The sequence below is a fragment of the Thunnus maccoyii genome, chromosome 2, assembly GCF_910596095.1.
Source record: "Thunnus maccoyii chromosome 2, fThuMac1.1, whole genome shotgun sequence".
Taxonomy (NCBI): domain Eukaryota; kingdom Metazoa; phylum Chordata; class Actinopteri; order Scombriformes; family Scombridae; genus Thunnus; species Thunnus maccoyii.
The window spans coordinates 23,763,391-23,788,014 of record NC_056534.1 but is presented as its reverse complement, the minus strand read 5'-3'; the positions used below and the strand labels follow the sequence as shown (position 1 = coordinate 23,788,014).

The following is a 24,624-nucleotide window of genomic DNA, read 5'->3' as shown; positions in this document are numbered from 1 at the left end:
AGTTTGTTAGAGCAGCTCCTGACCTGAAATCTTTATTGCACATTATGTGTAATCTCAGTTTAAATTTATGCAATCTGTATGAATCTTTAGACACATGGGATCACTCATGATGTGATTGGTCGCACCGATGGAACATCATTCCTATAATATTGGAGATTATATGTTAATATGCTGAATGAGCAGGATTGTGATGTGGCTGCAGAATGTAGTTTGAAAGTGAGATTTTTAAATAGGGAGCATAATCTTAACGTGTTTTAACAGCATTTCACTGACAATGTTTAAATTTACTACATTTGTTGAAGTTGCTGAAATAAAGTCACTGAATGCTGTTGAGCTGATATACAAATAGATGTCTAACAATTTAAAATATTCTGTATTTTAACCTCAACGCCTTTTCAAGTACAAATCCCCAAACACATTATTACTGATCAGACTGTGACTTTACAGTCATGTCTCTGTGTCTTTGATCTATATATGTTTTAAATCTTTAACTATATTTTTCATCTTCAGTTGTTGCCTCCTTTGTTTTGTGCGTCAGATTAAAGCTGAACAAATATATTTAAAATGTAATGAAGTTGCAGCCTGATACACAGTCAGATTCCACTTTATCATCATTAAGGAAATGTAAGTCTGGTAAATGAGGAATTAATGGACGACACTGAATAAAACTTTATTGACCTTTTCCCGCTCTGACTCGGGCTCTTCTCTTTCTTTTAAGATAAATGTACAGGTCCATATAAGCATTAATATCTCTACATCCACTGGATTAAAATGGGGGCGCTGCCTCTAGCGGAGTTAGTGATTCCACTTGCCATTACTAACCATATTGCCATGTTTTATTATTGAATATGCACTGAATCTAATTTATTATTAGTCACCTGCCTCTTTTAATATTATGTTATTTACTTTGTTACTCTTACAATTTGTAAGCTTTCACGGAGTCTTAATTTTTGTGTGTACTTGAACGCCCCTTTAACGGGCCCTCGCAGACTTCGCGGGTACGCCCCTTGTTCAGTCACAAGTAATGTGTAATGAGTCAATACTCGTGACGCAGTTAGATATCGGCAGCGAGTGGTTAATTTTTGTTTAGTTTCAGTGTATATTTTCTGTGACTGCTGCTGTGAGAGTTGGCTGTTGAGAGCTAATGCCGCTGTGTTTGTTACCAGGTACATGTAATATTTTTTATTGGTTCGGTCACTAGTCTGCTATGCCTGGTGCCCGTGTGTATATTTTCTATTACTGCTGCTGTGAGAGTTAGCTGTTGAGAGCTAATTCTGCTGGGTTTGTTTCCAAAATAAATCCGGGTCAGAGCTGAGAAGCGACTGTGTGCGTGTCATCCTTAACACAATGCCAGAGAGAATACACCACTGCTACACGGAGAAGAGAAAATTCAGATGTGTTTGTAGCATATCAGTGTACTGTATATACTCAAGTGGCGTTAGTAGTGATCTCAGGAAGCACTTCCACATTGTTAGACGTTATATTTTACTCCACAACATTTCAAAAGTAAATCATTTTGTCTACTTTTAATCCATTACATTGTATGACAGCTGAAAGTGTTAAATCTTCAGATTTAATCTTATATAAGACAAAATATATAATGCATAGCTTTACAGCAGCTATCAACTATCCGACATGGTAAGTATGCAGTAGCTGTAATGCCACGTGTTATCTACAGTATCCATCTGGTTAAACATTAACTTTTTAAACAGGTAACACTCTCAAAGGCACCATTACTCTGAAATAGGATTTTGGATATGTGAGTACATTTTATTGCTAATCCTTTACTTCAAAAAGTATATATTTTGAAAACAGGACCATTACTTTTAATGGAGTAATTTCATATTTAGTGCTGCTTCCCTTACTTGAAAATTTGAATAGTGTGCAATATCCACACCCTGTAAACCTGTAGGTAGGCTATATCGCAGTCTGTCACTCTGTGAGGTCAACAGTCCACAGTGAGGGAGACATAGGAACAGGGTGGAGCTGGTCCCCAGACTTTACATGTTTTACAAATTTAAAGCGTTGTCTTTACCAGTCTTAGCCATGCTGCAATAAATAATCCACACAGACAAACCTGTAAGTAAGTCGTCTGACATACCTACCTCAAACCTAACTGTAATTAAGTTAATGCTGTGCTTCAATGCTCTGGTCTAATTAAAACAACAAGCTATTAATAGATCATTGTGTTTTTAATGATTTATGAAGACTGCTGTTTGTGGTTTTGTCTTAGAGTGCATGGAATCTACACATGAAGTTTATGCTCAGCTTTCTATCTGTGTCCAGATTGCAGTTGTTGATGTAAAACAGAGATGTAGTTTATTTCCACAGTACAGTAGAGGTTATATCATGTTCAGGTAGTACAGGTTATATCATGATAAAATGATTATTGGTTTAGGATAAGATAGCTCTATTGTGTCAACAAGAGTCACATTACTGAAATAATGATGTAACATTGTGTTTAAAATACTCACTGTACCATTATAGTTATCTAAACGGTATGCTGTACATATCACAATGACCAAGACATGTCGGAGTAAGCAGCACACTGTTAGTAATAAAGTCAGTAAGTGATATTTCTGTTATTACAGGAAAAACTGTGAAGCATACCATTTCTTCTTCCCCTCTGCATCTCATTATTTTCTGTGTTATTTACTCAAACACTTCAACTTTCATCTTAGTTTTGCTCGGCTTTAACTATAGTACCGCTCCCTGTTTCTACAAAAGATGGCAGGCACTGCGAGAAAACATCAGATGGATGAGGAAGTAGATGTGATTGAGTCACCACAGAAGGATGGGGAGGAAGATGGAAAGACGAAGAGCACAGAGGATGTAGATCCTCCAACGAAAGGCCCCAGTGGTGCAAGTCTGTTAGAGGAAAGGTAAGATACCAGTCTATAATACACATTACAACATGCTGAAAACACAGCTTTAAAGGAAGACTATGCAATATTTGAAAGAAGAACTAACATAAACTTCTGAGGATAAAGGTCTCATTTATGTGCAATAAAACACAGCTGGGCTCAGTTCAGTAAACTCAGGGGTTTTGCTGCTACAGCCTCATTTGGTCTGGTATGAACGGTTGCTTATGGTGGCTAATTGTTAGCAAACTGTGACTTCATGGCTCTTCTTATGCTATTATACTATATTTTAACATATCACAGATAAATATTTATATAGTTTTATTACAAAAGTAAAAAGACATATTTATTGTATCCTGCTGGTGGTCTTGCTCACTCATCAAATGATAACTTTAAAGAGAGAATCTCAGGAAATTAAGGGAAATTCAAGGTCTTTGTTTATACACATTAATCAGGTTCAAACCTGCATTCTAAGCAAATTGAAGTCCAAAGTCATAATCCTTTTAGTTATGTGCTTGGCTGTCCTTGATCTGGTGACCAATGTGAAATGCATGCTGAGATAGTGTTGTCCAAGTTTATACCATGGATGAAATGTATCAGTGCAGTTCTTGGGGTTTTAGTTTACACATCAGCTCCCAATACACTCCCCATATACTGTAAAGGGTGGCGCAAGAACACCTCTGGCATTTGGACTGTTGTTAGGTAAATGTGGTTTTGTAATTGAGACTGGACTTGGGCCCTGCCTGATGACATTGAGAAAGGCCTTTAATTATCCTGTATCTGCCACAGCTGGTCACAGTGGCTGCTGCTGAGCAAAAGAGACATAATAAGGCCTTCGCCAATCTGCGTTCTTGTCTGTACCTTCTTGTGGACTTGTGAAACGTCATCAGTCGCAGCCCAAGTACTGCTCCAAGTCAAAGTCATCTAGTATGCTATTAAGCTTGTATCAGATACTCCCTTCAAATGATGAGCATGTAGTTTTACTATACAAACTGCTGCTGGTCAGCCTGAAAGTGATGAATCAAAGTCATTTCAAAAGTGATATAGAGCTAAAGTTATTCCCATACAGTTGTTTGTGTTGATGTGTGTGATGATACACAATATATTTTATTTTATTTTTTCCCCACTTTCAGGTTACGATCTTTATATGTGGACAACCAAGGTCCACATCAGATGGACACCACTGAAACAGAGAGCAGGGGTGGTAAGGGCAGAGATGCAGAAAGACTTTCTGGATGTGGTGAAGGATCTGCAGACATGGAAGGGAATGCAATCACAGAGAATGTTAAACAGAAGCTTAAAGCCCATCTGAGGGAAAGGTTTACATTCATATACGAGGGCACGTCAGCCAGTCAATCGCAGCTCAAAAATGTCTACACAAGACTCTACATTACTCAACAGGCTGAGGAATATGGTTGCCAACCACATGAGATTCTCGATCAGTTTAAACTCCCGGACCAGGCGTCACCATTTTCAGAGTATCAACAGATTGACTGCCTGGATATCTTCAAACCAGGAAGGAACATTTCCCAGCAACAACCCGCAAAAGACAAAGCCATCAAAAGAGTGATGACAAGAGGGATTGCTGGCATTGGCAAGACAGTTGCTGTCCAAAATTTTGCCCTAAACTGGGCAGAGGGAAAATCCAACCAGAGCATTTATTTCATCTTCGTGCTCCCTTTCAGAGAACTGAACATGCTCAAAGAGGGTGAGTACAGTCTTCTGCAACTCCTTCTTCACTTCTACCCTGAACTGAAACCGCTAGAAGATACACAGACACTTGTTAACAAGCAAGTGCTGTTAATTTTTGACGGTTTGGATGAAAGCAGATTTCCACTGGACTTTGATGGGACCATGAGAGTGAGTGACGAACATCAGAGATCAACAGTGGATGTGTTGCTGACAAACCTCATCAAAGGGAACCTGCTGCCGAACGCTCTGCTCTGGATAACTTCCCGACCTGCAGCAGCCAGTCAGATTCCCTCTAAGTACATTGACCAGATGACAGAAGTGCAAGGGTTCACTGACAGACAGAAGGAAGAATACTTCATGAAGAGATTCAGTGCTAATCCAAAGAAAGCCAAAGAAATCCTGTCTTGTCTCAGAGGGATGATAAGCTTCTGTTTCATGGGCCATATCCCAGTCTTTTGTTGGATCACCGCTGAGGTATTTCAGAAAGGATGGGGTGACCAGAGGAGTCGAACGATCACAACAATGACAGAGTTGTACATTTATTACTTGCTAATTCAAACACACAGAACAACACAGAAGTATGGGAAGAAAAGCTCAGAATCACAGAATGCTGCCATGCTCTTTAATCTGTCCAAGCTGGCGTTCGAGCAGCTGCAAAAAGGAAACATCATATTTTACGAAGAGGACCTCAGAGAATGTGGCATTGATGTCGACAGGGCCTCAATGTTTTGTGGATTTTGCTCAGAAATCCTGAAGCAAGAACATGGGCTGTATCAGAAAAAGATGTTCAGCTTTGTGCATTTAAGCTGTCAGGAGTTTCTCGCTGCTCTTTACATGTTCCACTGCTGCATGACAAAGAACATCAGCACTTTGAAGTCTTTCCTCGATGTTGACCCTACAGATCTGGACTTGCTTGAGTTGCAGAAGAGGATTGTGGATAAGGCCTTGCAGAGTGAGAAAGGTCAGCTGGACCTGTTTCTCTGCTTCTTCCTTGGATTCTCACTGGAGTCCAACCAGAAAATGCTACAAGGTTTACTACCACAGACAAAGAGCAGCTCAGAGACTGTTGAGGAGATGAAGAGATACCTTCGAAATTTTCATGCAGGAAACATCCCACAGGAGAGGTGCATGAATCTTTTCCTCTGCAAGTATGAGCTAAAAGAAGAGAGATTCCAGGATGACATCAGAATGTTTCTACATTCAGGAGCAAGACTCTCACCCATTGACTGCTCAGTAATGTCCACCATGCTGCAAATATCCAGGGAACTGATTGATGAACTTGACTTGACAAAATGCATGACACCATTGGTGGGGGTTGAGAAACTTATCCTGCCAATGAAGAACTGCAAGCGGGCAGTGTAAGTACCATATAAAGTAAATTCTGATTTAATGCAAATAGGTGTGTTCAGACTGAATGTGAGTTGAATTACTGTGTTATGATATTTGCAGGTTTGACCACATGAGAGGTTTTGCAGTCTCTATCTATTTGCTGAAAATCACTTATGGACCATACAGATTTTTGCTGTAGTTAGCTTACAACTTACCATGTATAGTACGTAGAAGGGTCTTTCCTTCTCCTTGTCTCTGTACATTTTGGAAAGCTAATTATACACCCTTGAGAAAAGTGTGCACCAGACTTCCACCAGCCGAGCAACTAACTGAATGGAGATGAAATAATTTAATCGTGCAGCTCTTTTAGACAAATTTTAGAACAAAGTTTATCAGACCGAATGGATCAAATTCTGATAGTGAAATGAGTCATTTTGCGAGGAATGTGTGATGATCAAAACAATTTATCCACCGTTTTACAGCTGCAACAGTAGCAACAGAGTAGGCTAAGGTGGAGCCTATGACATAAGTGTCAACAGTGTTTTTGTAATTATTATCACTGCCAGAAAAAGTCCCACAGTCCAGCTTTAAATTATAAGCATCAAAAGATGGTGCATATAGCATCGTGAGAATCTATCATATATATATTTATACATATTTATAAGATTTCACTGTAGAGTTCATCTTTTTTTCTGTTGTTGCTTTCCTTCTGGTTTACAGACTCAAGAGTGGCCATTTGAGTGATAAACCCTTTGCGATACTACTCTCCATTCTTCAGTCACCAGACTCTTGCTTGCGGGAGCTTTGCCTGGTGTGTTTTTCTAACGCCAACGTTTCTCTTCCTGATATTCTCTTTGCTGCGTTGGGAAGTCCTAACTGCAAACTTCAGATACTGAGGTCAGTTTATGATCAAAATCTGAACTAATTCCCCAGACTTTTGTGCACCGTCGATTTAAAATGTGAGAAGTTTTCGGTTATAATTACTAGAGTTTGTGTGTGTGTTTATTAACTGAAGTCATCCCAGTACATTTGAACCTCTGACAGACTGTCACTACACCTTGTTTATAAATGATGTGATGTTTTGTACAGATTGTCTGGGTTTTCTCTGGATTTCCGTCATTGTCACACACTGACAAATTTGCTACAATTAAAACAATCATCCCTGAGAGCGCTGGACCTGACTGACTGCATATACAGTTACCCACAAGATTATAGTGGATATTTTTCTAAAGAAGTGGAGAAGAAGGAAAAGTATGATGATGTCAACGATGAACTAAGTCTGCTGACTATTATTCCCACTATCTTGATCGGTCCAGTCTGTAAACTGGAGGAATTCAGGTACATGTATTTAGTGCTTGTCTACTTTTATTGTTTTCATCATTTGTTTTTTGTGTTTTTGCCTGTATACTTTGGCTTGCCTCTGGGTATGAAATGTACTACAGTATGTAAATAAATGTGCCTTGCCTTGCCTATAGTGACAGCATCATCCTCACATAATGTTCTCTTGTTAGCAAAAATGTTGAATTTTTATGCATTTTTGTCTTGATTGCAGCATGCCCGGTTGTCTCCTGAAAAGTAAATGCTGTCAAGTGTTTGCCTCGGTGCTCAGCTCAAATTCTCAGCTGAGAGAGCTCAACCTCAGCCGCAATGATCTGCAGGATTTAGGAGTGCAGCTGCTCTCTGTTGGACTGGGGAGTTCAAAATGTAGGCTGGAGATACTGAGGTACTGGTACACATCCTGGACTCATACGTTGATCAGATATTATGCAACATGCAATACAGGGTGAGGTGTGGTATTTTTTTAGTGAGAACCCTCTTCTCTGCAGGCTGTCATGTTGTGGGATCACAGAGGAAGGCTGTGCCTCCCTGGCCTCCGCTCTGAGGTCCAACCCATCCCATCTGAGAGAGCTGGATCTCAGCTACAATCACCCAGGAGAATCAGGAGTGAAGCTACTTTCTGAAAGACTGGAGGACCCAAAATGTAGACTGGAAAAACTCAGGTTAGTAAACTGTAGAGTTCCGACCTTAAATTAAGGTTTCATTTCCCAAATACAGACAGCAGTTTTAGGGTAGTGTTTTCCTGCGATTATATCATATGATCTGTCAACTTATTCTGCTGACCATCCCAGAGTAAATAGAGTATAGCTGCAGTCCGTTGGATGCACAATTTATGTGCTTATATGTTGTTTTCAGGGGGAGTTCTGAGATTATTTCTTCTGTTCTTATGATATTTATTTCAGTGTTTCTTTCATGACCGGCTAATGAGTAAGTCAGTGAGAATTTTTTTTTTGAACTGGCCCTTTAAAAAGCACTTCTCTGAGAGGTGTGTGCTCTGTGCAGCAGAGAGGAAGCTGGCAGGCTGGTTATAAACATGCGGCAGCGGTTGCGTCATCTCAAGCTGTCGAGACGACAGATATAGGAGGAGGCTGAAGCAACACCGTGTTTCAGTTAAGTCAGCGGTAGGAAAATATTGAAAAATGTCTGTAAGAGTAACGTTAAAAAACGACAGCTCACCAGTTATTTTACAGCAAAACGCGATTTTCATTTCGCTTCAAACTACGAGCTAAAATGGCAGCACATTAACAAAGTGCGCATTTCTGTCGAGTACAGTAACGTTACAGACTGAAACAGGTCTGGCTTCAAACTGTATTCATGTCCAAACTTAACTGACTGTTGGAAAGAAACAACTGAGGTACTGGGGTACTGAGGATAGGCTAGTGCACACTAAACGGGAAAAGAGCATGTTCTTTGTTTACAGCTTAAAGAACTGAAAGTAACTCAAGAATTACCCTCTGCTTGGAGGCCGATTCACGTCATATCTTTATAGCCCTTACAAAGTATCATGTTGAGCTTTTAATGTGTTTAAAGGTGTTAATTCAACTTTACTGTCATTTTGGAGGCTGTAATCAACACTTCTGTTAAACAGATTCAACAAAACTGAACGTGTAGGATTTGTTTCAGGGCTATAGTGGTGGTAAGTAACTCAGCATACTACTACTACTACTCAACTACTGTACTCAAGTACAGTTTTGAGGTACTTGTACTTGTACTTGTACTTTGATGTTACCTCATACTTCCACTCCACTACATTTCAGAGAGAAATATTGTACTTTCTACTCCACAACATATATTTGACAGCTTTAGTTACTTTTCAGATGAAGATTTGACACAATGGATAATAATAACAAGCTTTTAAAGTACAACACATTGTTAAAGATGTAACCAGTGGTTTCAAACCTTTTTGGCTTTTTGACGTCTTACGAAAAGGAGTGTGTAGTCAGGGTCACATTTCAGATGTCTCATCCCAATACTTTTTTGGGATATTTTTGCTCCTATGTGACTCAGACCTGTTTTGTTTTTTTTCATAACAGTCTGAACAGCACAAATCACATGGAACCTGATCTTTTCAATTCTAATTTGGGCCACTTTCATATGTGGTCCTAAATCAGATACAGGTCTTTTTTTTTTTTTTTTTTGCAATGCAACCTCAGTCTGAACAGTCATAACGGAATTTGTGCAACTTTTACGTCACTTGTCTGAACTAAGTCTCTTGCCATGAGAGTCTTGTGGAGAGGCGCTGACAGATAGAGTTAAATATAATGTGAATAGCCAAACAAAAAAATCGGACCTGAGCAATCAATCCAAACTGAGCACTGAGGATTGCAGTGTGAACGTAGCCTATGAGTTTTTAACAGCTCCTAACCTGACACCAGATGGTTTGTTACACAGAACCATCTGAGAAGTCATTCTCGGAAACTGTTTGGAAAAGAACAGGCACTTTCAAAAAATACTCGGTAGGTGATGGATGAACCATCTGTCTATCACAGTCTTATCTTGAGAGGCAGCTGGATTCATGAGATCACAAGATCCCCTCATAGGATGCTGATTGGTCTGAACCACCAGTGGTTCAAAGCACATAACTTGAGGTTATCGCGTGATGTCGTGATCTTGTGAATCCAGCTGCCTCGTAAGGTAAAACAGCTTCACCAAATAGTGATTTTCCCCTCCCCTCCCTAAATGTTCATATGATCCAATATTTCACCAAAAATCAGAGATTAGAGAAAAAGTCCAAAAACTGAAAACAGATTTGTGTATCAGAACTTTGTTTTTTCCTCTCCCATTAATCATCTCACGACCTCTCAGACATATCTGGTGACCCTTTGGAGGGGCCCGACCCTTAGGTTGGGAACCACTGGACTACACTATGTATAAAGTCGTTGAAACTATTACTATTCACTTCACTATTAATAAAAATAATGATGTCATATAATCACAGATCAGTCACTGCAGAACAAGTGCTTTTACTTTAAGTAAATGTTGTTGCTAATATTTATGTCCTTTAGTAGGATTTTTCATGCAGGACTTTTACTTCTGATGGAGTATTTTTATATTGCTGTATTGGTAATTAGGCTAAGTAAAGGATCTGATTACTTCTTCCACCACTGCCGGGCTGTTGTATTAGATTCATTTGTTTTAACTGGGTGCACCTAATAAAATGGCAACTGAGTGTATTCTCTGCTAGCTGCAAGACTTCAAAACCTGAAAAGAAATTAATGTTGGCATCCTGTAATTTAAGTTCTTACCTGAATGTGAGATCTGAGCAGAAGAATATTTATCATTTAAATCGAACATTCATCATCAGCACAATTAAGTACCGATGGCATGTACTTCATCTTTATTTAGTCAAGTATAATTAACTTAAGACAAGAATTGTCAGAATTTCCTATTAACTTGTGAAATAAGAAACATTCTCTAGGTCTGTTTATAAAATAATAAAATGTTGCATAATAGGATAGAATGCAAACTTAATTTGCTATGGCATGAGAAAATGTGAGCCTCATGTTTAATTTGTAATAATATCTGATGTCCATTTTAATGACTGCCACGGTAAAGGCACTTTCTCACTGTCTGTTCCTCTGTGTTCCTCAGTGTGGAGCATGATGAAGAGCACTGGGTAAACCCACAGCATCTGAACAAGTGTAAGCTTTTTATTCACTGAATTTCTACTCTGTCAGTTTTCATTGTTTGACAGACAAGACTGAAACCTAACCATCATGCTCTCTATTTCTTTTATAGATGCCTGTGATCTCACATATGATCCCAACACAGTTAATGAACACCTCCTCCTGTCTGAGTGCAACAGGGAAGTGAAGTTTACTGAAGAGAAGCAGCCATATCCTGATCACCCAGAGAGATTTGATGAAGAGAGCCAAGTACTGTGTAGAGAGGGCCTGACTGGACGCTGCTACTGGGAAGTGGAGTGGAAAGGATTTGTGAATATTGGTGTGGCATATAAGAGTATAGAGAGGAAAGGACGGTGGGACACAGAAATTGACCGGAGCAACAAGGCCTGGTGTTTCAATATCACTGTGTGGAACGGTTATTCTTTCCGTCACGGCCACACAGAGACATTTATTCCTGCCCCCATCATTGATGTCCAAGCATTCCTGGCCAGACCAAGGAGACTGGGTTTGTTTCTGGACTGGCCAGCTGGTATCCTGTCTTTCTACTGGCTGTCTGGTGACACAAAAACTCTCCTTCATACTTTCCACACCACCTTCACCGAGCCTCTCTACCCAGCGTTCACTGTTTACACTGTATCTTCTTTGACCCTGTCCAGAGTAGTGAAGCCTAAAATGGATCCTGTGAGTATTTCTGGTTGTTTCATAGCACTGCACTACAAGATGCTATCACTGTGAACAAACAAACTCATTTTTAAAAAATGTTTTTGTCTTTTTGGATTCCAGGCTCAGTCAAGCTTCATACCTGAGGTGACAACAGAAAGAATCGGCATTTCATACAAGTACAAAATATCATTACACAACAATTCACAGTATTCCTCCTAGTTTGATGTTTTTTCAAGTTGTTATTCTAAACAAGAGCTGCAACAATTAGTCAATTAATGGATTAGTCAATCAACCAAAAATGAATTGTTCAGGTCATTTTTCAAGCATAAATAACAAACATTTGATGGTTCTCGCTTCCCAAATATGAGGATTTGCTATTTTTCTTTGTCTCACATGATTGCAAATTGTATACTTTTGGATTTTGGATGACATCACTTTGGACTCAAGGAAATTATGATGGAAATTTTCAGTTTTTTAGACCAAAGATCAATCTATATTTGATGTTTTTGACAAAAAACTATGCATTCCACATCATTTTGTACCATTAGCATTACAATATTTATTTAAAAACAAAAACAGGTTGTAGTTTTTCATAGTACACTCAGGACCAGATGGCGCACCTCTCTCTTCTTGGCATATGCGTTTATTTGAGGACAGCACAAGTAATTGGAGGAGACACGTTAACATTTACTAACATTGTGCTGTTTGCGAAAGTCAGTTTTGCACAGAAAATTCTCCACCTCTGAAAAACAGGCGTAAACAGAGCATGAATGGAATTTACAAGAACCACAAGGCAGTTTGTGTTTGTAAAAAGAAACGTGCATTAAATATAGCTTGTACAGGTATATAAGGAAAAAAAAAGACTTGTAGAAACAGAAATTAAGCAGGTAGGCTTTTATTAATGAACACAATATCTGATTATCTAATTTGGATTTGAACTTTACCATCAATGATGGCTGATGGGAGTATTTTCCATTGTTCTGTGTTTTATAGGTTCATTTTCCCCGGTCCAGGTTTGTTCCATTGTTCTTTGACTGGACTGGGGTTTAATGTGACTCATGAGGGGGAGGTCATGTACAGGACTCTGATTTGGAATGACATGCTCCTCCAGCCAGCTCGTAAGGTGCCTGCAGGACCGCTGTTCAGCATCGAGTGTGCTGAGGACTCTATCCGTCAGCTCCATCTCCCACACTGTGAACCTGAACCTGGTAAGAACACTATTGCGCCACACACATTAAACCAACAGAAAATAGTGTTTTCTTTTATGTACCTAAAGTCTGTAACAGTACTTTGTAGAATAAATGCTGCGATGGAAATGACACTGAGTGAAACTGTTATGGGGCTAATTTGATGGTTCTACATATTCACAGCACTGGTCTCTGAAAGCCTCGCTGTCGTCAACATCACTGAGGATGGCATGAGCATCATACAGCCGCTGGAGGTTACTGACACCCACGTGATTGTGGACGTCCCTCACCTCTCTTCCTTTGGCATCGTCTGGGATCTCATCAAGAGGTTTCTGAATTTCATAACGAAACCAGTATATGGCCAAGTCCTGCTGTTCCTGCGACCACCGCTCCGCTCAGGGAAACAAATCCTCAGTGTGATTCTGCTACCAAGCAACGTGCCTCTGCTGGAGGTAAAACCCTCTGTCACATCATAGTTTACCATCAGTATAATACACTCTTCTAATACACTTGTATTCAAATAATCTGATCATTAGGCTTCATGTCATCACCCCAAAAGCACTGTTAAGTATCTGCTTGTTAGCACATTGTGTCCTCTTGTGGCGAGTAATGGTAATGTCCTCATGTTTCAAGACTGAAACTTCAACAGTGACATCTTTGTGAGTAATAAAGTTAAATCCTCTAACAAAATGTTCTGATATCACTGAAGGTAAAAGCACAACATACAGAATCTGAGTTCATCAAGGCCCCCTCCTGCTGTCGTCTCTACAAAGAACAATATTACAGCCTCTTTAGTGACCCAGACAGCTATAAAATACAGCCACCGGTGAGTATGATCATCAAACACAACTTCTGCTGCCTCTGCATACAAGTCAAACCCCAACATATGGTATAATGACATGTTTCCACTTCATTTCATTTCAGCGTGCACATTTTTCTGACAATTACGGCCCAAATTACCACGCGTCGTATGAGATCATCCTGAGGACGAGCACAGAGGAAGTGACTCTGATGTTGCGAGATCCAGACAGTGCACAAGTCTGGCAGCACTGCCTTCATCTGCCTGGTAAATACAATGTCACTCAGTCGATAGAGCACCAAATAACACCATATGCAGCCATGCACATGCAGTGGCTTTTGAAAGTGTTCAGTGTTCATACTTCTTCTTCTGTCATGACATTCCTGGAATTTTATGAAATTTTGACAAGTTATGACTTGATTATATAAGAATTAGGGCCTTTAGCATAAACACTACCTAATCTTATTAACCTAATCTTAAAGGGTAAGTGCTGATATTTTTTCTATTATAACAAATCCCCTGAAAAGACCCACACCAACAATTAATTGATCCCACTAACAAGTATTGTGAGTGTATCCAAAGCCTGATTTACCATACTGGTCCTAATATGAGACATCCCTTCTTTTCCAATACATGTTTTTGGAAAAAGACTTTTTTGAACATACAACACACTTACAAACTCGTCGATACGTTTCCCAGAGATAATCCAAGAAAAAGAAAGTCCTCATCCTGGAAGCCTTATCTCATAAAAGTGAAATAATACCATCAAAGCTGAAATTGTAGCTTGTCAATCAGTCACACACTCACACTCTATCCTGTCAGGCTGTTGAAAGAGTTGAAATGATTTTGTCATGGAAGAGCTCCCATTGAGTTATGGAAATTCTTCCAATTTCTAGCTGGCCTCTGTTGTTGAATCAAATTCTTTTTCCAGCTTCATCTTCAGATGCTTCATCAGTTCAAAATCTGCCAAGGATGGGAGACAACATCTCAGCAGAAGAGAAGCTGCTAACTGTTAGGTCAGCATTTATCTACAGAGTGTCTTATCCTGTTCTGGACAAGCTGCTGGATGAACTTCTGGGACACGGGGTTATAACTGATGCTGAGAGGGAGGCAGCCATGGCCAAACCCAGGCGAGACAAAGCACGAGACGTGATTGACATGGTGCGAAAAAAAGGAAGCGATGCCAGCGAAAAACTGATTACCCTCTTCTCCGAGGATGATACATTCCTTTGCAGAGAGCTCGGCTTAATCTGATGCAAAAAATCTTTAGAGTGATGATCATATGAAGCCATGATATCATCATTTCAATCTGAAAAGCAATGAAGTGAAACACTATAAATAATGATTATACTCGAGCAAATGTCATGAATCAGATGTCGAGGAAGTGAACCATATAGGATATACAACACAACAGAGCCCTGCAGCCTGAATTACACATTACATTTAATCATTTTTTCAAACTGTGTCAACAGACTTTAATGTAAGTGATACCACAAAGAGCGAGCAGAGACACTGGCATACACGTCTTGCTCTAAAAAATTCCTTATCAAGTGTCTTAAAGTTGTTTATTGTATCTCAAAATCACAATTATGTTTCTGTTGATTTAATTGCAAAGAAAGAAGAAAACTTGATAATAGGAAAGTTATATCGTTATGTGTGTGTGCTGGGGAACAGTGAGGGCTGTTCGTAGCTGTTGAACATGATTAATTATTGCAGTGCATTTTGTACACTTAAGAGGACATAAATCAATGTATGAACAGCTTTCACGTGCTTGCTAATTATTTTCACACATTACAGAGCAGTTGAGATTTAGTGCATGGTGAGTAACTGCCATCTCCTCAAAATGATGCTGGAGTTACAGATGATGTCCTGTTTAGTAAATACAATGTGGAGTCACATTAGCCTGATGCAAAGCAGCCCACACTTCATATCATTCCTTTTTGTCATAAATGTGTATACTTTGTTTATACTTTTCTTAAGATTTTAATAGAATATTTTATGGATTTAATCATATATTCTGTGTGTTTTTGGACTTTATATACTTGGATCACATTTCTATGTTAATTTGAGTATTAAAACATATTTTATTCTAATATTATCTCTCTACACAATTGTCTAAAGGCTATTTCAAAGCCTCCCCAAAAGTGCTAGGAATATAATTCTGGTTGAGAATATAAAATACCTTTATTTTATTTTTTGTTTTGGGGCCAAAACTTAAATTTAGGAGTTGACCTACCTGACTAACATTATTATTATATTTTATCTTAAGTTGACAATAAACGTCATTTTAGGAACTTTATTCAAGCATGATTCCCTTTTTTGTCACTGAATTTGAGCCAGTTCGTGACAATTGAAATATATCAATCCACCTGTTTCGAATGTTATCACTCGATTGAATTGGCGTTATGCACTAGATGGTTTCTGTAACTCAAAGGTGATGATGATAACACCCTGCTTAACCTACTAGTAGGTGTAGCAGGTCCCTTCTAACCTATATCTATAAGGCTGAGAACCACTGATAATGCACATTCAATGGAGTGATAACATTTGAAGCATAAATCAGACTTTGTATATCTCTGATTCATCCCAAACAGTTTTGTGTTCCTTCTATCTCGTAACAATGCTGGCACTTCCTCTGAGATTAAGGAACTATTAAATGATAGATAGATTATAGACTATAGATAATGATGCTTACTGATGATTGCACACTGCTTCTGTTCTGTACATGTGATTCCTCCGTTTAGAAGCTTTTACTTAAAAAACCTTCAAATCTGTGATGTCGTAGCAGTGTCCACAAAAACTGTATGTCTAAATATGATCTGCCACAGCAGTACATTGAATGTTCATATTGGTTTAGAGATACTGTAGCTGATCAAACCTTTTTTTAAAGTTTTAGTCATTCAAAATTCATGCTTAAACTGCATTAATTCCACAATACAGTTTAGCTTAAAAATGACACATCATAGACTACACAGACATTGCTGCTCTTTCTCAGTTATTTACACACATTCTTTCTTAATAGCTCAAATAAATGCCAGCTACCTTTATTTTTTTTTAAAAACTCTTATGCTAATATATATAATTTGACACACAAAACTACGCACTGAGAATAAATTTAGCTAATTAACAATTTACCACTTACCAACTAAACCAACTTAACTCTTGTTTCTGTTTTTTCTTATAACTCATAACAAATTCCACCATTCTGTAAAATGTCTTAAACATTTACTGTTAAATTACCATTACTCAGCAATTTATTATAAAATGAAGGGACTTGTAAAATTTAAAAAAAAAAAAGTGTTACCAGACTTTTAATAATACAAACTGTCATACAGTTATCAAACAGTACAACAACACTGCACACATTCATTTAAAAAGACCTCTAAAATCACAAAAATATATAATTATATAATATATAAAATATATCATTCCACCCTTCAGACGCCCTGATCAGGTAAAGAGCCATCAGTTATGTAGTTAAAAGTTTACCTATAAAAAAGATGGTAATCCTCACATATAACTCCATGGTGACCTCTGACCCTGCTTGGCTGCTTGTTCATGTCATGTCTGAGCAGAAATCAAAGTGCAGCTAGAGCATCTCTTTCAAACTGTGGTTGTTTGACCACATTGTGGATCATATGACACAAAGCACAGTAAACTGTGACTGCCGCTGAATACCACGTGTTACCCACTTGTGTTAAGTGGCCCACAGAAAAGGTTTTCTCATCAGTGTCACACACCAACAGTCATGTGCAATCATTCAGTAAACTCTTATTTATATTTAGAACTTTGGTTTAAATTGTTGATGATAAGTTTATAAACTGAAGACAAAGAAACACAACCAGGAGAGTGTGTTACAATGATGAACCTTACCACTTTATTTTTCAAGTTCATTTGAAAATGTCAGTTGGATTGTTTTCTTTTTGATTTATAAATGATGGAGTCACATACAAGAAGAGCTCATCAATTTAGCTCCACTCTGTCTTCTGAAAGATGATTTTTGCTCAGTGTAGAGCTGATGGTGCAGCTGTCACAGTGTCTCTCTTTCTCTTCATGTTTGTCAAAAAACAGCAACAGAACTCCCAAACACCACGATGAACAGCCAGAGACATGTGTTACTGTCACCTGTCAGACGCATTGAACATGAACACCAGTAAAATACACTGAAACATTATGTTTCATTGAGAGTATGAACCTTTAGAAACAGAATGTTGAATACTTGTGTTGTCTGTGTTGTTTTGTCCACAGAATGTCTTTATATCAGCTACAACAGTCTTATTTTCAGCAGCGTTGGCAGCCACACATCTATAAGAGGAGCTGAAATCCTGCTTGTGTACAGTGAGAGGCAGAGAGAGAGCAGAGCTGCTCTGGTTCAGTATCTCCTCGTCTTTGTACCACAACAGTGTTGTCTCTTCAGCTTTCTCCACAGAACACAGCAAGATGCAGCTCTCAGCGCTCACACTCAGTCTGTTCACTGCAGGATGTGATACACACTCTGCAGAGGAAACATTAAAAACAAAGAATTACACAGATGCTACAGTGTAATCACGACACTTGGTTAAAGGGTCAGTTCACCCAAATTATATATATATATATGAAACACATTTCCTCACATAACTACCAACCCATGCAGATAGTTTTGGTTTAATTTCTTCAGTGTATTGAAAAATCCACATTCAAGATTTCTCCTCCACCAAAGTACAAAAGAAATGAATGAAATTTCACTTGTGTTGCTCAAAGCAATTAAAAATGAAAACAGAACTATCTGCATGGTTAGATATGACTACAGGTCAATAAGATTTTTTTGTTTTTTCATTTGTGTTAACCAGCCCTTTAACCTAAAGCAGTGCCACAGTGATTTGGTTTACTAACTGTGATGTATTTGAAATGAACTAATGAAGAAGTCCTCTTATCATCCAATCATCTGATTAACATTATTTGCATATGACAAGGACTGGAAACTGTATGTACATGTAATTGTATTGTATTAATTAAAACTATTAACACAAACACAGTGTGTAAACACATATGAAGGGACAATCTTCACAATATGACTCACCATACTGCACACTGTGAGTTTGTAAGATGTAAAGAAAAAGTTTCCTTTTTTAGAGTCGACAGTATGAATCCCGGAGTCACTCCTCAGCAGTCCTGTGATTGGAAAGAGATCAGTGATGTTCCAGTGAAGTCCACTAGAGGGTCAGGTTCCTCACTTCCTCAGTATCAGATGTGATCATCACTGTGAAACATTTAGTGATCCAATGGTCAGTTCAATTCAAAACCACAGAGAGCTGCTGAATCACTGTTTAAATACATTTTTAATTCATGAAATTTTGGTTAGTGAGCTGCACAGGTACTGAAATGACCAACTTGGTAAACTAGCATGTAAATCACAACTTAAGCTTGTATTATTTAAAATAGCAGTACTTTAGTAGTAATGACAATACCACTACTACTACTTTTTCTGTATGACATTTTAAAACAAGGTCACACAGTTTTCTCTAATGAGTTCATTTGCAGCTGAAGTCATTGCATTCTATGTTGCATAGGAGTGGTTGGGGGGAAGAGAAGCAGAACAGCAACAACAACAACAATAAAAACATGACTAGACGATAGATACATGACAAGCATGACTAGAATATATTGCTATAATTAAAAAAAAACATTTTGCCATGGTGAATGTGTAAACCTACAACAACAAACCAAAGAAGAAATAAAAATATAAAAAAATAAAATAAGCGTTGCTAACAGAAAATCCTGCTGACTGTGATGGAGGAATTTATAATGGGAACTGGTAACTCTGTACATACTTTTATGTCAGCATGCATTGTTTTTCCTGTTGAGACATCCATATGTAGAAATTCACAGAATTCATAATTTGTTCTTTTGAGTGATATTTCTTTTGATTTTTGCGAATGCAGTCTGCATGTCTGAATGATTGAAGAAATGAAGGTGAACACAAGGAGGAGCTCATGTTCAGTGTTCATGCTTCACACAAGCAAGACATAATCTCCACATGCACTCACTGTACTGCTGGCGTTTGCTGTAAACGGTTTGCTTTGGACTTTTGAACTCTGTATGTGTATGTTGTGAAGTTAAAACTGTTAAATTAGAGCCACTGATGGTCAGTCACAGCCTGGTGATGCTTTCACACTTCTGTCACTCAACAGTTAGTCTTGTCTAAGTTAAGAATTAATCCACATTGCCAGTATCAGACATATCATTTAATCTCTTTTCAGTTCTCAAGGCATATAAAACAGAAGCTCTTCTGAGTGTATTCATCACAGTTTCAGACAAAGAGGACGAGGTAGAACTTCCTCCATTTACAGTTATATCAGCTTCCACATGACCAGACAGGAAAAGGACATTCACTTTATTAGTAATACTGCAGTAACACATATAGATCTAGATCAGGTCTTGTGCAAACCTTTATTTAAAATTTTGTTTGAACACCCATCTCTGTAAAACCAGTTAGACAACTCTCCTTCCTCTGAAAATGCCACCAGCATAGCTGGAAATGGTTGTACGTGTTGAAAACATGATCTTTTGTGAATCAGCCACATACTGGTATAGCTGTTGTGCCCTTACTTTAACCTTGTTTGTGCTTTCATGTAATTAAGTTCTGGCATAATCAACCACACCATCTTTAAGCAGCAGTTGCTGTCGCCACTGTGGCTGACCTCACTTATATTAAGTGCTCCTCAAGCTAAAGTAAACCCATAATGTTGATGCAAGACAATTATTAGCATGGCTGTTATCATAAAACTCCTACAGAAAAGCAGTTATTACCAGTGACTCACTCACAGTACTAAGCATTCATTTGTTTTAACATTTTGACAGGGAATCTCAAAAGCTCAAAACATTTCACCCCTCAGTGAACCTTGAACCTTACTTTAACCTGACATTATCCTTTTATCAGTGACAAATTTGCACCATCCCATGACCATATGCAACAGCTTATGATGAGTAAATATTTCTTCTGTATGTTCCATTTTTTTTCTTCTTTGTTTGACAGTTAAACTGCCCACTGAGAAGAACACCTGATAACATGAGACTATTTGTTTGACAGAGGGGGCAGGGCTTGGCAGAGAGGAAAGAGTCTACTTCCCTTGGATTAATGATCTGTGATTCCACAAGCCACGACTTGCCCACAGCCAACCTCTCTCACTATCTGTTCTTGCAGTCTTAGCCAGATTTGTGTTCTAATTTTAGAAACTGTCCAAACTATAAAAACAGTTTTCTGTGTTTGTTATCACACCCTTTCCCATCCCTCCTCTCATATTTCTCATTATTATATAAATGATTCCCATATTAAAGATGCATTAAGACCTCTGACCGTGACTACTTTGAGGGAAATTCCTAAACTCAAATGTTTCAGTGAAGTAACAAGCATACTTTTGAGTGGAGGGTGACTGGGTTTCCATCCCATGTGAGAAAGATGCATTGACTTGGACTCACCATCACTTGTACTAACTTAATTGACAATGTTTTGGTCCTCAGACCTTTATCAGGCAAAGCTCTGAACACCTGAGACCTGAAAATACATGACTGTGTGGTCAGGAACAGTTCCAACTCCATCATTAAGTTCGCTGATGAAACATTTCTTATAGGCCGGATCACCAATAATGATAAGAAGGTTGAACAGTTTTCGGTGGGCTTACATGTCAAACTCGACCAGCAAAGCATAATGCCAACTCGCGTGACTTAAGGGAATGTTGCAGGTCGATAGTCACAACCTCTGGCGGTACACTACCAGGGTGTAGGGATACAACACCAATCAGCTGGTTTTTGGTAGTGGGCAGAGGAATGTAGCAGCAATGGCCAGGCTTGGTTGAAGGATGGTTGAAGGTCTGGACAGAGGGAACCTTGCTCGAAATCCGGAAAGATGGGAGGTTTGTACTCATAGGAGCACTGGACGGGGGATAGTCTGGTTGGAGAGCCTCTGGTTCATACACTCAATTTGACCATCGGACTGGGGATGAAAACCTGAGGATAGACTGACGAATGAGCTGATGAGTTTACAGAACTTGTGGACCTTGTCCACAACAATGTCTGTGGGGAACCCTTAGCAGATGGTTACTAACCAGAGGAATTAAATAAGTAAACCTGAAAAATCTTAAAAATAATACAGTAACAAAATCATAAAGCAGTATGTTATAAATTAGTATGAGTATATTTTGTAGGCTTAAAAAAACAATTGTAATGAGTTTAATGAGTTTTACGTTTATAGTTGTGCTGTTTGTACTGTTGATGTAGAGAGGAGTACTGCAGATATTTGAAAATATATACAGTATATGTGAAGAAAAACAAGGATAAGCTAAAGTAAAAGGCAGATCACTGACTGTCATTGGGGTACAGTGTACTTTTCATTCATATGTCACATCATTGAGTCAATAAAGACATTTTCTATACACAAAAATGCTGCATTATTAAGTTGTACATTTCATTGAAGACTGAAACTATGTGCTGCCTGCTGTAGAGAACATTTTTAATAACCTGATGACCACTGTTTCTGTACTGTTAATATTTAGTACACATCCAATATAGTAGATTGTCATACAAATCAATGTCTTTTAACTGGTTTGCAAATATATCACTGTGAAGCTACATTGTGTTTTGTCCCTACTGGGTTCCTGCAGGGATGCAGCATATTTTTTCTTTTCTAATTTTTCAGACCGACACAGACGCAAGTACACCAACTTTAATTCGCTTGAAAACAGCGTTACTCTTCTTGCCACTGCATGACAGTCCTCAGTCACTACCTGCTTTAAGGACTTGATGATGCACACTGTTGAGCTCACTGAATGAATAATGATCTGCACAAAAGACCACAACATAAATAAAACTATGACTAAAACAAGTTTGTGTTCTGCTGTTTGTATGACCTGACATCATAAACACAAAAAATGCTTAAGTTGGGGAACAGGGTCTAGTGAAAAGGGAAGGAAGCAGTCTTTTCACACAGTGAATCGCATCATACTCATTAAAACTATAAAACTATAAAAAACTGACGTCTGTCAGCAGGTCTCAACGAGAGGAGTCACATCCACCTGCTACATGACGCACATTTCCTAATTTGGACATCACTCCCAGAGTTGGGGGTGTTCCCCAGAGATAAAGCTGAGCTACTGACACATGCAAAGGGCTCCCAAGGGACTCTCCATAACCTGTTGTTCCCCTTCTCCTTTCCACAAAGTTAGGTTGTGAAAAACAGACAATAAATGAAAAGTGCAAAGCAAGAATCACCTTTCAAGTTCATCCCTACACGTTACACAATGTGCTGTCTCTGTGTATAAATTGGTAGAGGTCTGTCTGCAATGAGGTGATAGGTAGAGTTTTAGCTCAATAGTCAGCGCATTCATCTATGATCTGGAAGACTTCAGTTTGAGACCCGATGTGGGGACCTCCTTCATAAGATAGTTTATTCATGAACACTTATTGTAACACTTTAATTTTCGACAATTAAAAGCGTAATAAAAACTAAACATGATTTTTAAGCCTCTTTCCACTTTAAAGATTCGAATACAAAGTCTCTAGTACGTGGTCATGCTAGTTTCTCTCCTCTCCTCTGCTCCCTGTGTTTCACTGAGGGCGGGGCTGAGGCATTATTATGGATATCACTTTTCTTGGCAAGACAAGCCCTGCATAGCATTCATGCACTAGGATTGGCCAGGCATCTAATTGGCCAAACTACTAATGAAGGCAGTATTTATATGCTAGTGCCCACTACAAGGGTTATTAGAATTAGCCTGAGCTTAGTACCATATTAGCTGAATCAGTTAACATCATCTGACAGTTTGAAAGTTCCCAAGTAACATAAATATTTGAGCCAATATCAACATTATACAAATACAATTTGCTATGACTCACATTCATATAGACGCACATCAGTCTTCACAAAACGGAGAGAGAAACTTAACAAGCTCGGACAGCAGTCATGTGGCTTGCTGCTTGCTTGGAATAGCGTCACATGATCAAGCAAGGGCTTCTGGGAAAAACAGAGTCTGCTGGGAAATGGAGCTCTTAAAGAATAACAGGGAGTTTTCTACATTCTCTGCTCAAGCAGTGGACAGCTGCCACCTTGTTTCCCTCTTCAATCCAGGAGCCCCCCAACTAACAATCAGATTTCTATCTCTCTTCAAAACAACAGATACAAAGAACGGGGTTAAAATCATACAGAAAAAATCATAATAGCAAATACACTTTTAAAAGATCAATATTGTATATGAGCCTAAATTGTTTTGTATTTGAAAAGAGGTCTAAAGGTGTCTGGAGATGCAATGGGGTTTTAATTCTCAGTGGTGTGTGGTGTTTGCAACATTTTCACATAACCTGGAGTCATTTGATTCAGGGTTAATTTTGAAATTCATCTTTAAAATCTAATTCTGTGCATACTGAGAAGTAATGAGCAGATATGACATTCAGTACGATGGATTTATTATATGTTGGGTATAACATTTATTCAACTTACAATTTACTAACAAAACTAAACTAGACAGTGATTTGAAACAGCATTAAAGGACCAATGTGTAGGATTTTGTGGCCTCTAGCAGTGAGGTTGCAGATTATAACCAACTGAATACCCTTCCCCTCAACCTCCCCTTCCAAGCATGTAGAAGAACCTACGGTGGCTGCGAAACTTGTGAAAACGTTTGGTTTGTCCATTCTGGGCTACTGAAGAAACATGGCAGTGCAACATGGCGGGCTCTGTGGGAGAGGACCATAGATGCATAAAGAGAACTGGATACAGCGTTGGAGGCAGGGCCCCGTTCATTCCTATGACAGTTGCTCAGTGGCGCATGAAGCAAAAAAAATCAACTTCCCGGTATGAAAGTACCCAGATCTTCCGCATTGTGTAGCCCATAGAGCATGCACACTTTCACTGGCCGAGTCAGCTACTAGCCCTCCGGCTAACTTGAATGGGGATAAAACAATTCAATCATGCAGGTCTTTGATGCTTTTGAAATGTGATCAGACCAAACGGATTTCATTCTGATAGTGAGACAAGTCATTTCGTGGGGGTTGTGACGCTCAGAAAAATGTATCTTTCACAATGTAAGACTATGGGAAAAAGTCTTTTTGGGCCAGTGTGCATCACGTGACATTGTAATTACATGGTTTGGCCGCTA

The 24,624-nt window shown here is 38.7% G+C and overlaps 1 protein-coding gene and 1 long non-coding RNA gene across 2 annotated transcripts; one reads left to right on the top strand and one right to left on the bottom strand.

The window, feature by feature from the left end:
- Positions 1–1,025: 1,025 nt before the first annotated feature.
- LOC121909047 (NACHT, LRR and PYD domains-containing protein 3-like) lies at positions 1,026–15,794 on the top strand. The gene is made up of 15 exons (XM_042429414.1): positions 1,026–1,166; positions 2,728–2,882; positions 3,995–5,911; positions 6,603–6,779; positions 6,972–7,220; positions 7,435–7,605; positions 7,709–7,882; positions 10,812–10,861; positions 10,959–11,527; positions 11,630–11,685; positions 12,503–12,717; positions 12,880–13,148; positions 13,406–13,522; positions 13,621–13,762; positions 14,427–15,794. The coding sequence occupies exons 2-15, from the start codon at positions 2,728–2,730 to the stop codon at positions 14,747–14,749; spliced, it is 4,584 nt and encodes a 1,527-aa protein (XP_042285348.1). The 5' UTR covers positions 1,026–1,166; the 3' UTR covers positions 14,750–15,794.
- Positions 15,795–15,882: 88 nt separating this feature from the next.
- LOC121909071 lies at positions 15,883–23,449 on the bottom strand. Its single transcript, XR_006099363.1, has 3 exons — positions 23,366–23,449; positions 18,555–18,734; positions 15,883–17,990 (listed from the first exon to the last, which is right to left on the bottom strand). It is a non-coding gene; the product is annotated as an uncharacterized LOC121909071 (long non-coding RNA).
- Between the last annotated feature and the right edge of the window lie 1,175 nt (positions 23,450–24,624).